General features: G+C 42.1%; 1 protein-coding gene across 1 annotated transcript in view; it reads right to left on the bottom strand.

The window, feature by feature from the left end:
• Window positions 1–3,791: 3,791 nt before the first annotated feature.
• Window positions 3,792–14,736, bottom strand: part of ube2o (ubiquitin-conjugating enzyme E2O) — a 33,907-nt gene continuing 22,962 nt past the window's right edge. Inside the window, 12 exon segments of the mRNA XM_035660652.1 lie at window positions 3,792–6,836; window positions 7,219–8,056; window positions 8,873–8,930; window positions 9,459–9,662; window positions 10,017–10,153; window positions 10,889–11,069; window positions 11,166–11,530; window positions 12,650–12,974; window positions 13,066–13,155; window positions 13,501–13,629; window positions 13,793–13,905; window positions 14,343–14,497. Coding sequence (XP_035516545.1) covers window positions 6,809–6,836; window positions 7,219–8,056; window positions 8,873–8,930; window positions 9,459–9,662; window positions 10,017–10,153; window positions 10,889–11,069; window positions 11,166–11,530; window positions 12,650–12,974; window positions 13,066–13,155; window positions 13,501–13,629; window positions 13,793–13,905; window positions 14,343–14,497 — 2,623 coding nt within the window. The 3' untranslated portion in view covers window positions 3,792–6,808.

Raw genomic sequence — 14,736 nt, forward strand, 5'->3', positions numbered from 1 at the left:
ACAGAGAGCCTCGAACACTCAACTAAGGCCAAAAGTCTTTAACTTGAATTCTTGATGGGTCAGTAGGTGGAGTAGTGGACGATGGTGCTCATCTACTCTAATTTCTCCTTTTAAAAAGATTTCTTCAATAATTAATAGTAATTGTTTTTATTTGAACAGTTTTTCTGTTCAAGAAGTAAACAGATGTCACTGTCAGCAGTTTCTATCAGGACTATCTCTTCTGTGGAAACTGGTCACAGTGAGGTCTGTGGATTATATTTATTGCACCACAAACAAAATACCATGGACCGTATCATTGGTATCGAGATACCACTACAGGTCAAAGAGAAAATACTGTTTTTTTATTTGGGTGAACTGACTCTTTAATCCACCCATTTGTTGCATCTATTAGCACAAGCTCTATTTAATTGTTGAATGCTGATTTACGCCATTCATGTGAATAACTTAATTACTGAGTTTAGCCGTCACTAACTGAAGTAGATACAGGAAGAGGCAGGAAAGTTAATTACGCCTAAATTGTGAAAAACACTTTGTGAAATGTGCTGAACATCACAGACTGATAAAAACAGTCTAAATATGATCGGCGACTCCTGCAGCTATGCTCCCAGGACGGATGATTGATGTGTTTTAGTGCCTCTTTGGCTGCATCCTCCATCCCTCCATCCCATTCTTCTTTCCTCTCTGCTTTCCTCCATCCATCTGCTGCTACAAGCACTGCAGTGCTCTGCAGAGCAGTCCCAGGTCTGTGTGCCTCTGGCCCCAGCTGCTTTTCAAAAACACACACACACATACAAACAAAGGCTGTCCCTATGGGAGGTTTATTAATGATCATCACCTAGGTGTCCTTACCATTGAGCTTTAAGTCACATAGAGGAAGCGATGAGTCAGGATTTCAGATTATTTAATGGGATTTTAATTATGATCCAAATCTTCATTTCATTATTTTACAAAAAGCTGATCTGGATACAAAGAGGCTGGTTGACGCTGGTTAAAACAGCACACTGGGGAGTATAGGGAGTACAAGGGGAGGGAGGGAGGAAGAGGGGGAGATATCGACTTGTTAAATGCTTCATGAGGTAGGCGGCGTTATGTTCCTGACAGAGCGCCCTTATTCTTCCTCCTCACTGCAAGAAATCATTTGGGAGCATTAGTGAACTGTCCTGACACTGAGAGAAGGAGCGATGGATGTGTTTATTTCACCTCAAGGCGAATGCACACAGTAACTGTAGAATTAGGAAAGAGGGGAAGACGGGGGCTGACGGTGACATCCACTGTGCAACAAAAGTAACATCTGACTGTGGTTGTCATTTTTAAACACAAACAACAAGGAAGGTTGGATGTCGATGCCTCGATTTGTGGACTTCACAGAAAGAAAAAGCAAAGATTTTCACGTTTTAATCACATTTACATTTGACGCTGTAAAGACCGACATTTATTTCTTCTAAAAAGATATTTTATACATGTTTTTGCACAAGCTTGTTGCTAATGCCATTTTGAAGCCTTCACAGGACGTCAAGGTTGATTTTCTGTCATTTCATTTCTCATTTAGTTGGCTTGAATTATGTTTACTCATGAAGGACTGCAGCAGGAATTCAGCTGACAAACTACAAACACGTAAAATGGAAACAGTACTTGAATATGCTTGCTGTTGTTTTAGGGGACAAATGTGGTCTGCAGCCCCAAAACCTGAGGCCAGGGAAACGTTGACACACTGTACTTCCAACACGGTGTTTCCAAACCATTTTGGCTTGTGATTCCTTTAACATGAAGCCAGTGTATCTGCTTGTGACCCAAGTGCAACCAAAGAGATTTTAGCTGCTGAGATTGTTTTATTTGAAATATGTTTAGGGGCCTTAACATGTGAAATTATGGAGTAATTAAACAGAAAAAACACATGGACTTGAAAAAGAAAGTGCTACTGACCCAGGCCACTTTCATACATTTTTTTTTTTTTATTTCTATGCAAAGTGGGGTTTCTTGTGAGTGATGCAGTGGTCTTTCTGTTTGATGTGCCTTGATTGTGCTGCCTCCTGGTGGTTTGAACACAGTGGTGCATTCACTGATTTCTCATTTGCTACTGGCTGATTTTAAAAACTGTTTATTTTTATCAGCATCATTTTTTTTTTTAAAAAAACAAAAAACTGATACTCGAAGGAAAACAGACAAACTGAATATTCTGTTAGAAGAAAACTTGTGTCTTTAATAAAATACTAATTTCTGGCATCTCCCCAGAGTGTAATTGTGGCACAAAGCTTTTCCCAACAGTTTAACTTTTAAATGTTAATATTGATACCATGATGTCTGTTTATCGGTTACTGGGGAGATCTTAAGCATCTGTTCATTATGGAGAAGAAATTGGAGCGACGGCTTCAGCCTGAATCTAATTTCAGTGTGCAGGTCTGTGATTGGAAATCCAAACGAGTTAAACCAGACTGATAAAGTTGGCAGTGATGAAGGACTTGATGTACATTCTTCTGTCGGCAGCTTGAAGACAGATGAAAGAAACTCACTTCGTCTGACTGTTAATTTGCTGTTTATGTCTTTTCACCTGCTGCTTCTCAACTGTTGTGTGTAAATGTTTATGGTGAAGGGAATCTTTATTTTATTTTTCCATGGCACACTGAAGATTGAATGATTCTTTATCCACAGAGAGATCTATTTTTCCATTAGACAAATGTCTGTAATTTTTCTATTATCAAATCAAACATTCTGCTGGAGTGTTTTTAATTGATAAATAAATATGATGACAAACAACCAGCCTGTGATTGTGACTTCATCTTCTTACACTAAGATATAAAGTATTTATCTGCTGTTACGATCATTTGGTCTATCATTAAACTTAATACAGGTATAATCCTCAGAGGAGTCTCCTCAGTTATGATCCGAGATTAAAAATGTGAAGAAAGGTTGGGTGCAAACCCCGGCTATATTTAGATCAGGTGTAAATTGAAGGATGTACTAAATATACTTTCTGACACTGGCCTAAATATAAGAGATGATATACATGGTTTCCCTTCTGCATAAACTCAGGAAACTCAAAAGAGCATTTTATAGGTTTACTTAAACTCACCCACACTGACACTCCTTTGCACAGAGAATACCACAGCATGCAAAACATTGCAGGAAACCAGAATAACAGCCATGTTAAAGGGTCATTTTATTCTGTATTGTTCTTACTGCCACAAATCTCATGAAAGGACCAAAGCCAACAGTGTGTTAGTTTGTGCCTCAATACTTTGACTTCCCCACCTTGTCTACCCATCTTCCTCACGCCCATTGGTTCCTACTAAATAAATCTTTAACAGCAGGCACACACACGTAGCTCATCTTAAAAAGGCTCAGTAATTTCCTGAAACAGCTGGTCACTGCAGTTTTTGGCACATCTACTCAAACAGGAGAAAAATTAGTTTGGGACCATTTTCAGCTGCGGATTAATACACAGTTGGTGCACTAATGAGTATTTACACCTGAAGGACAAACGTGGGACTGACTCAAAGTGGCTTTGTTCATCGTATTGAACCAATGTCACCCAGTGTGACACTGGGGTTCACTGTTTTTTTATTGTTTTTTTGGAGCTCTATGGCTGAAAGCAATAAACAATAGCAGGCTTTGGCTGCACAGGACCTACTTGTTAATTAGTTGTTTGGTTTTGGTGTTCTCGTGTTATTTGGTGATAATAAAAATAGAGAATACCACCAGACTTATCCTTTAAAATCATCCGTAAGAAAAGCTGGAGTTAATACAACAGCTAACAAGGATCCAAATAAATAAAAGCCACAATGTTACTATGGTACCGCTTGCAAAGTTTAATACATCACTATACAGTTTGTCTTAACGCAACAAAAGTAAACCAATAAAAAAAATGAAATCGTAAGTACAATAACACACTCAGCATTTTGTACATATATGGCCCAAGCATCCACGTGACTTGTTAGAACTCAGGTGTGTGTTAAATATATACTGTGTGTATTTATATATTTCAATATAGTCATGACATCTGTACAGAGGGAATCAGGCTACAAATCATAACTTTATTAGTTCTTTTTTAATATATCAATAAACAGGCCACTGTGGAAATGTAGACATCGTACAGTCAAGTCTTGTGTGTAGCCCATTCACAAGGCTTAAAGCAACATGTTACATGCTTTGGCTGTAAAACATACTTCTCGCAGTAGTAATAATAATAATGAGAATAATAATAATAATGGTTTAAATCTGAATATTATACACATACACAGAAAATTGTACATAGCATCGTGTGCTCTGTATCCTGCCAGATTTTAGTTCCTAGCGAGATAACTTCACATTTTCTGTTTCTGCGACTGTGAAATGAGAAAGATGGAGCAATAATGTCACCTCTCAACTCTTGGTGAGACTGTGTGTTTGTGATCTCTTTGTCTTCAGACTGAGCATTTTTAAACACACTGCTTCCAAGAATTTGCAAAAGGTGACATTTTACAAACAGCAGCATGTGGAGGGGGGAAAAAAAAAGGGAGACAAGAAAGCAAACAAGGCTACAGCAGCCAGCCAAGAAGACGACACACCCTCCTCTGTAGCGTTAAAGGCAGCAAAATAATGACGGTGGAGTCAAATCCAGGAAGAGGACAAGGTGTCATGGAGGCCTGATTGCCACACCTGGTACAGGAATGCCAGTTTTTAAGAGTCGTGGGGGGAAAAAAAATGGAAGACAAAGAAAACAAATACCCTCATTTTGGAGATTAAATTTTTTTCTCTTTATGTCTTTTTAAAACGCAGCAACTCTTGGCTCATGGTATCCTCTCCCATCACTCATATTTCACAATGGCACAGTGTGCTCTCTCATTCAGAAACACTCTTCAGCATCAAGGTTCTTTGTTCAAGTAAAATACCAGACAGCCGACGCTCGCTTGTTTATTTCACAGGTTATAGCAAGCACGGGAGTTTGTCTGACCTGTGTTATAATCAGAATAATTATTATTACATTGAGATTCATAATATCTTGAAAGAAAAATAAAAGAACATTATGTTAGAGGTGGGATGCAGTTTTTTTAAAAAGATGTAAACAAAGACTGCTCTGATTTCCCCAGGAAGCACGATTGGACCCAAAGGTGACCTTCGTTCACAGTTAATTACAGCACAATCAGCGGCAAATCAAAGAGTTTTATGGTAACTTGGTAAATAAAACCTTGATTTTTGCCAGATAGCGAAAAAGAGGAAAAAAAAAGAACACAGACACAGAAGTCCTATCAGCTAAAGTTTTGTCCGTGTGCTGTACTTTTCTCTGGTCAATGGGGTCAGCAGTCGCCTTCGTGGGATAAGACGCTGAGTCGGGGGAAAACATGGAATAACAGGAAATAATAAAAATCAAGCAAGATAATTATAGTGCCAACAAACCTTCAGCATCACACATACTGTAGGTTGTATTCTGATCTAAACTCTGCACGTGCAATTTGGAAAAATTCTAATACAGCAATGGCCGCAGTGCAAAAAGCTCAGGATTAAGAACCGATAACGGGGGGAAACTGATCAGAGATCTGCAGTATTAAAGGAGGAAAACACTGGAACAGGGTTTTAGTGGTTTTTCGTGTGTAGTAGGACTAGGCCTGTATAGGTTAATATCTAAAGCATGACACAAGCAGCTCTGTACACAATGGTCTGAGATCATTAAGAAGAGTTCAAGTAAGGCAACATGTTGACATGAGATGACGGAATGGATGCTGTATGTTTTCTTTCTACTTATCATTTATCATAATTGTGTCATTTGCAGTGATGTGGGTTCACCTCTGTCACGGCCACATGTAGCATTGTGGGTAAAGCTCCACTCAAAGTACAGTTCAGCCTCTGTGAGTAAAACAACCTCAAATGCATCAAAACACCAAAGCACAAGTTTCATTTTGGTGATCGAAAAACGTTGCTAAATTCTACAGAAAGTGAATGGAACTTTTGTATATAGAGGCGGCAGCTGTGTTAAGCTTTGACTAGAGTACAAACACCTTCACATAGAGCCACCTAACAGTCATCCTGTGCCTGGCTGGCTTCTCTTCACACCAAACAGCTACAGCAGTCTGACCTCCAGAGGTGATTCGTATGTAAACTTTGTCACTCGATGTTTGCTGTGTGGTTCTGTGCGAGTGATTGGCGAAGGAAAAATACCAGCAAGTGTAGTGGAAGAAGTGGCAAAGCTGTTGTGGTTGGCAGTTTTACTGACATTCAGTACGTTCTACTTGAATATTTGTGTGTTTGTGGACAGATAGAATTTGGCAGAAAGCGTACAACCAGTGATTTCTATTTAAAAAGAATCCTCCTGGTCAGCATATTTATACAGTGTCACCTCTCCAAGACCAGATTGTCCATTCGTTTGTGGTAGTGCAGGATGGTACAGCGATAGTATCAGTAGTGCTACAGATAGCCGCAGTTGGCCCAACAGCCAGGTGAGCTGGGCCTTGCAGTTTTTTTCCAATGGAACCCAGCCACCTTTCACCTCGTCCCAAAATGCAGCGAAGATCACAAGTCTGCTTTAGATTTTTCAGGCTGATTGAGACGGCAGAGTGGTTATCCAGCAAATCTCTGCCCATATGGTGGATGCCGCTGGAGGCTGGGTGGATGAGGAGGATGAAAGAGGGTTCATGGCACTGATTTTTCATCTCATTCAGTCCTGTTTGCATCCACACCACCTCCACTGAAGTCCTGCTGAGGCCAAAAGAGAAACTGACTGCCTCCAGTAAAAAGCTCTGTGTGTTTACCTGCGTCCATGAACAGATGAGGGTTCCTATGTGACAGGGTAGCGCCCGTTGGTTTGTGTAACTGCGCATGTGAGGTCCACCTCTCTCTATTCATCACACTCATCTGTAGAGACACTGAGGGAGAACAGAAACAATATGAAGTCGTATCCAAACCAGAACGTGCTCACTTCTCCTGATCAAAAAGGTGCTGTTCTCCTGCAGTTGCGGTTTGATCGAGGGGGGATTATGGGGGGAAAAAAGCAGTACAATGTGGAGTTTGGGGCAGCAGGAGCAGGACAGACAAAGAAATGGAGGTAAAGGACAAAAACGTGGGCAGTGCTGGGGGCACAGTGCAGCTCTGGACAGGGGTACAGAAGATTGAAAATTGTAGTTCCCCCAGACAACAGATAATGGCTCCTCCTCTACAGCTTGAGGCAGATGAAAAGGTAGAAGAGAGGGAGGAAAAGAGCAGGGAACAGTGCAGAGGTGAGTCGGGGAACGGTGAGGAGGCACTTACTTGTCCTCTGTGTGCTCAGTGATGCCAGCGGCGGCCAGCGCAGCTCGGTACTGCAGCAGCACACCTCGAACGCTCTTCACAAACCCCTTAGAGAGCGGGAAGAGTGGAAAGCCGATGTCTGGGTAGCCACTGCCCTCTGGGAGGAAACTCCGGTAGCTCTTTCTCCGTTTCTTTGGTCGCACCACCGGCTGGCTTCCTGTAGAGCTCACCCCTCCTCCGCTAACCGTGGCTGATGCCGATTCTGACATCCCGCCGCGGACTACAGAGCCAGGGACTGTAGAGCCACCCTTGTTTTCACCACCCAGGGAGGCGCTCCCCTGGGTGCTGTCGCAGTCTGAGTTTTGGCTCAGCTCCTGCTGAGAGGCTGCTGTAGTGGAGGGACTCAACCCTGAATCCTCCAGCTCCTCTTCCATAATACTGGTAACTCCTGCTCCTGTGACACCCTCCTCCCCAGGCTTACTGGGGCTGCTGTGGGCCACTGCCACGGGCCCCGCTCCCAGGGGCAGCTGCTCGTCCAGAGGCTCCACAGATGAAGCTCGGTCTTTTGAGTGTTGAGACCTGGAGGACATGTGTGCTGCCTGGCCCCTCTCAGCACCTTCATTCAGCTCAAGCCACACATCCAGACGGTGGACGAGCCGCCAGCCGTTAGAAGCAAAGTGCTCCTGGATTTCCTGTTTGAAAACCTCCACAGGATTCTGGAGGAGCTGCGTCATAGACTGGACCATCTTGATCAGGGCCATCTCATTATAGCAGCGGCTGTTCTCATAACCTTCTTGTAGACCTCGGTCACTGTCGAAGCCGGCCTCGTTATAGTAAGGCTCATTGACGAGGATAAGGCCTGCAGAAAGACACATTGTGTAAAATGTTTAAGTTTGTCGGTCAGTAATTTAAGTGTTCAGTGATCTACTTAAACATTATCAAATCTGTTTGATGCTGAAAAGTGATAAAAACCTACCACTTGCCTATCTCAGATTAAAACCTGCTGGATGCTATGGCAGCACCAAAATAATCACTTTGTAAATACTGATGTACATATAACTACAATGTTTGGTGCCTCATTATTTTCTACCTGTATGTCAAATAGATGTCGCGAGCAACGTTATACAACACCAGGGTTTACAAGCACACAGTTTCCACATCTTTTTCTCATCGCCATCCAAAAGACTTTGAAATGGTTCCTTTTTTTGTTTCCACCCAGTTTTAGCAACAGAAGTCAGAATAAAGTCCTCAGTCTCTACTGAGAGAAGCATTTAGAGCCTGGTTTGAGAGTCTCAGATCAGAGTGCTTATTCCACTGTGTAGTGGAGGACATTTCAACCACAGTCTGGTGAGGAGACGCAAACATTCAATGGATACTGTGTTGTACAGTTAGACACATTTAGGAGTGTTAACTCTGAGCTAAAGATACTGATTTGGGTCAAGAAAAAAAGTCAACCAAAATCTGGACTCAATTTGTCTGGCAGGCCAGAGTGCAGATGTTTTTAATGGAAGAGGTGTAATGTCTGTGTGTGAGGCAGACATATTAAGTTGAATGAATGTGTGCGACACTGTACTTGGAGCTTTTCTGAGCAAATGAACAGATGAATAAAACATTTTTGTGCTGCAGAGAAGAGAAGGGGAAGTGTGTGTGTATGTGTGAGAGAGAGCGCACTAACCTTGTATGGAGATGAGGACTTGGAGCAGACTAGACTTGCTGGTCCATCTCTCAGTGCCCTGTGGATCACATGACCACAAAAAATACATCAGCACCAATTCCTAAGAGACCAGAGTTCTCTATACTGACAATTGACATACTCTGTGCTGTAGATCGCGCAGTGTTTGTATCTCATGTTGTTTTAATTTATAAAATGACAAAAATTACAAATATTCGTCACAATTATACAGAGAAATCCAAGCTGAAAATATTCAGTTAACAAGGATATAAACCAGTGACTGGCAGCAAATCCAGCCAAATCAGTTATTGGACAAATCTTTTGTGTGCAGAACCCTACTATTTAAACTACATCCACACAGGGAACAGAAACATGAATTATGAAAGCAGTGAAACTGACAAAACTAAAGCTTTCCAATTTCTTTTATGTTGTTAGAGAAGCTTGATCATAATTTGTGATCAAGTCTGGGTCACAAGAGAAGGTTTAAACTGGTTTAGGTTTGACCCAAAACTGTAACACAGTAGTATTTTATTGTATCTAAATGAGACAACATACCTGTACATGCACAAACCTGTAAAACAACACTCACCTTTCCTATCCAGGTGCCCAGCAGACTGACGCAGACCTTGCCGTTATCGTACAGGTTGGGATTGAGGCGGCCGCTGCACTGCGAAAGGTAGCGAAACAGAGGCGGCACAGCTGGGTAGATGTTTGGCAGCTGGATATCAAACAGGAACAGCCCGTCCTCGTAGGGCGTACGAGTCGGCCCTTTGATCAGAGCTGAGAACAGGTCCTGTGTCGAAGAAGGCAAAAAAGCTTTATGACATGTTTTATGATGTATGCAGTCAGTGAGATTTAAAGGAGGCTGTTTGATGTGTAGCACTGAGGTTACTATCAGAGAACACAATCAGATAAGGAGAATAAAGCAGCACAGGATCATCAGGACTGGCAGATTCTATCTTAAATATTAATGCTCCGTTTCAATACTGGCCCTGCTTTTTTCAAAATGACTTCTGCAAATATTTTGAGCACATTTACAAAGGGTGATATGCAGCTACAGGTTATGAAATTATTCTTGGACGTCATCTCACAAGATCAAAATATTATTGACCCGTATTTGAGACTGTATGAACTACAGGAAACCCACCATACGATCTTCAAATGTTTTGACCATGATGCCGTCCGGCAGTGATGTTGCTAGTAGAGCCATTTCCTTCCTCACTGTGCTGAAGAACTTCTTTGCCTCCGCTGGCTGAAACTCCATTTTCTTAAATGAGTGTGTGTCTTAAAGAGAGAGAGAGAGAGAGGATGAACAGATGGTGACTGGATAGCAACACAGAAAGAAATAGAAAGTTTACAAATACAACTTAGCCTGTGTGGGCAGGGAATTTATCGAGTAAAGGGATGTGTGTGTTTGTGACAGACAAGTGTGATTACAGAATGGAAATGGGAGGCAGCTACCGTCAGTCACAGTAATGGAGAAGAGTGAGTGAAAACTATGTTCACAATATAAGACATGCTGAGCCATAAAGTATCAGTTTAAAGGCAGATAGGTTGATAACATAAACTGCAAGGAAATTTAAAGATCCAAAAAACTAATTTTAGTAACACCTCAAATGTATGAGAATAAGTACATGTCGTATGTGCTTCTTTCATATCAGCTCGTACAGCACAACACAGATAATCTGGTGTCTTGGGAGGAGCTGGATGTCTGTATAGTTCAGATGACTTATCTGGTTTGGTTGATTGTGTTTTCATTCATCCAATTAAAGTTGAGAGTAGAGACTGCCAAAGACTTTTAGGAAGGAAGAGACAGTGGAAGGTGAAAATGAAACAACCAAATAAGACTAAAGGACGGTTTGAAGAAGGAGACATAGATGGACAGACGGACAGAAAAAGGAAAATAATGGAAGGAGGAAGAGAAGGAAACAAGGAGGAAGAGAAGGAAACAAGGAGCAAGAGAAGGAAACAAGGAGGAAAAGAGTTTACATTTCTTCTACATGCATCCCGATTTCTCACCTGGTGCCCACTCCAGCACAGAGAACACCTCTCCCTTGGCACTGGTGAAGGTGACTCCAGGTTTGCCACCACTTTGTTGGCACAGTACTGGTGTGTCACTGAGGAAATCGCTGGGCCATTCTTGTCCACCCACCGGTGTCTGCGGCTCCTGCTGGGGCTTTTCCTCTCCAGCTCTCTCTACCTGAACAGCAACAGACCAGCAGGTAAGACATAATGACAAAAAAAAATCAAAACCTGGCACTTAATTACTACTCATTCATTTGGATTTAACACCTACTTCTGTCCCTGCTCCTCCACTCCCCCCTGCTTCCACCACGGCCTCCATCTTTTCCTCCTCCACGATGGCCACGTTGTCCAGTGTCTTCCTCAGGTTCTCCTGCAGCTTCTTGATGTCGTCCAGGAAGCGTTTCTCCTTGGTTGGTTTTTCGGGGGCCGTGGGTGTCACAGAAGTAGCTACGTGAGTTGATGAAGCAGGTTCAGTGGAGGTTGGGGAGGTTGGGGAGCCGCCGGTCCAGAGCTGCTCCACAGTCATGTTCTTTAGGCTCTCCAGGATCTTCAAGGCCTCTTTCAACTCCCTGAAGCCCCGAGAGGCACCATCTTTACAGGGCTTCTCCGCACCATTGACTGCTCCTGGAGTGGTTCCTAAGCAGGCATAATTTATAAGTGTATAACAAAGTACTGCTAGTATTATTAGAGATATGTCAATTAGGACAAAGGTAGAACATTTTCTGGGATGTGAAAGCATTGATTGATGTTTGAATCCTCACTGGGCACTGTTTTGGTAATCAAACTAATTTACTGTTTGGTTTCAAATTCAGGATCACCTTTAGACAGCGTGGTCCTGTCCAGAAAAAAAACCCTTCAGTCAATGCAGAAAACCAATTTTAACAAGACTGAACATATAACAGCTATATTTCTGTTATTGTCAGCAAATCCCATCAAAAGACCAAAATCAACATTGAGCTAGTTCATCTCAACATACTTGGAAGGGAGGCTGAAGCGAGGGAGTTGCCATCTGCAACTACACCACTAGAAGCCACTAAATCTTACACACTGTAACCTAAATTATCAAAAGAAGCTGAGCAATTTCCTAAACCAACTGTGCTCTGTAATTTTGATTAAACATATATGTTGAGAATTTTCAGCCGCTGATGAATACACGAGTATTTACAACAGCAGGGCAGTTAATGTGAGGTCGACTCAAAAGGAATCACAGTGCCTGTGTTCATCGTAATGAACCCAAATGGGTTTTTAATTTTTTTTTGGACAACAACTGAGCTCTGAGCCACAGAGGATGAGGCTACATCAGGCTTTGGCTTCACTAGCAGTACTTGTTAGTGGGATCAGCTCATTGTTGGTTGTTCTTTTCATGGGATTTGTTGCAAATAAAAAAATATAGCATCAAATTTGTCACACAAGTGTAATATTACCTTATTCAAACAATTTAAGACAAACGGCTCCTCATGAGCACAGTCAAACATGTTACTCTGACACTTGATTGACTTCTACTGAAATACAGTGTGTGTGTGTACAGTGAGTCAACTTCACAGATCTTTTATTTATTCAAAATTCTTTGAGTTTAATTAATTGTGATATATAAATAAAATGGCCTTGCCTGAAGATAAACTTTACTAGAACTAATACTTTATTAACACAAGCAAGATTTAAGGAGAATGATTTATGTTTTTCACTATGATGCTGACACTAACAATAACAGAATATAATAAAAATATAATAAATGTTTCAAAATGAATTCCCCACCTCCTCCAGAAGCAGGACTAGCCACAGCCACAGACGCCTCTCCCTCCTCCCCAGGGACTCCTTTAGTGGGGCTAGTGACCCCGGCCTTGCTGCTCTCTTGAGGGGGGATGATGAACGTTGTGGAGCCAGTGGGCGTGGGGGTCGGGGTCGCTGTGTCAGTGGCATCTGCATTGTTGACATGGCCATCGTCCTCAGTGGTGAGGCCGTTATCTGTCTCCCAGCTGTCGCTCTCGTCCTCCCACTCCTCAGTGGACAGGACGCTGCTGGTCTCCTCCACCGAGTCGTAGTCCGTCTCCTCGATCTCAGACTCCACGTTGTAGAGGTGCTGTGAGATTATAAGGGGAGACGATCAACAACAGACGTCTCACTACTAACATTAGAAATTACATTCAATATCATCGAGGAGAAAGATTTACCTGTGGCAGGACAATGGTCATGGAGTTATCTGCCCACACCACCTCTACTTTGCTGCTCACATCCACTCTGGACACCTGGCCGACTGATGTCTGAGGGAAGGAGGATGCAAAGTTACAGCCATTATCAACAACAGGCAAAACAATATGAAAACAAGACTAGAAGGGTCTAAGAGGCTCTAAGGAAACAAATAAAATCAACTTGACTAAAAGAACGAAGCCTCACTATGTATAATATATAATTGCCACCTTCATAAAGGTCATAATGTTCAGAGATGTGTACGATCATGATCTGCAGTTTGTGGTGCTGTTGAACTGTACTGTGTTGTCCTGAGAGGTGTTTCTTTATATTTGATCTATGTTAGGGAGAGTAGACTAAATATAGGAACACCTTCAGTGCAGTTTGTATGAAAGACAGACAGGTGATATTGTCCTCACCTCATTTTCGCAGTCGTTCTGTCCGTTCTCTGAGTTCCATATTCTGATGACTATGTCTGTGGTGCGAAAGTGGAAATCTGGGTGATCCGCAATGTCGTACACACTGACATCCTCCTCCAAACCGATAACCTGGATTAAAGCAAGAAAATACAGGCCCATTTCCTTTCTATTATAAAGTTGAAGTAGCCACTTATCACATCGTAAGGCTGTCTACTAATAGTGTATACCTCCCTCTGTAATACTACCAATCTATTTTTCATTTCTACACTGTAGTCTTGTTTTCCTGACTGACCTCCACGTCGTCACTGGAGGAGTTCAGTTTGATCCACTTGACGACACATGTTCTGCCCTTGTGATCACCAGACTGGATCACGCCATACACTCCTGGGTCCTGGAGGGCTTGAGCTGAGAGAACACACACACACAGACACACCACAGACACACACAGACACACACAGACACACACAGACACACACAGACACACAGACACACACAGACACAGTTAACTAATTACACAGTTAGAGATCAAAACACATTAAATACAAACACCTAAAGGGTATTTGTCTGGAAGAAATGAAAAGTTAAGTTGGCTCTAACATTACAGCCTTAAATTACATCTCTGTACTTTCAGTCCATATCACAGACAGACAAAAACTTGGCATAGTTTCAGTAAATGACCCAGATACTGTAGGTACTGGCCTATATAAAAAAATCTAATTGCAGTCCACAGGGACAGGAATCTGACACACGCTGTGTCTTCACCGGTCTGAAAAAGTGAATAAAGTAAAATAAAAAAAAACAAAATTAATCATTAAACATTCGATTCGATTCATTTTCCTTACGTCGTTTGTCTACTACAAAGTCCCCGGGACAAAACTCGTGGCTGTCGAGGTGCTGGATGGGGATGAGATCGTTTGACCGGATCCCCTTCTCCATCCGCCCGTCCTTCCACATCACATCAGCCGTGGTCTTTGTGGATACAACTTCCACTGCAACCCTGTACAAACAAACACAAACACACACAGATCAGGATTACATATGGCTACAACAAAAAGGTTTGCTCAGTTTGATTTGCTGTTTCAGTGGCTTGCTATTAAGAGTGTTTCATAGAGGGTTTAGAGGCTCAAAGGTAGATGTTTAACAATTTAAAAACTCTTCCTATTCTTTTATTAGAGGACTGTTTCTGTCTTGTGTTCTCACTCCACACAACAGAAAAGCTACTGTACAATAGAGCTG

Source organism: Morone saxatilis, unplaced genomic scaffold (genome assembly GCF_004916995.1).
Source record: "Morone saxatilis isolate NCDOM2014 unplaced genomic scaffold, NCSU_SB_2.0 Contig17, whole genome shotgun sequence".
NCBI lineage: Eukaryota > Metazoa > Chordata > Actinopteri > Moronidae > Morone > Morone saxatilis.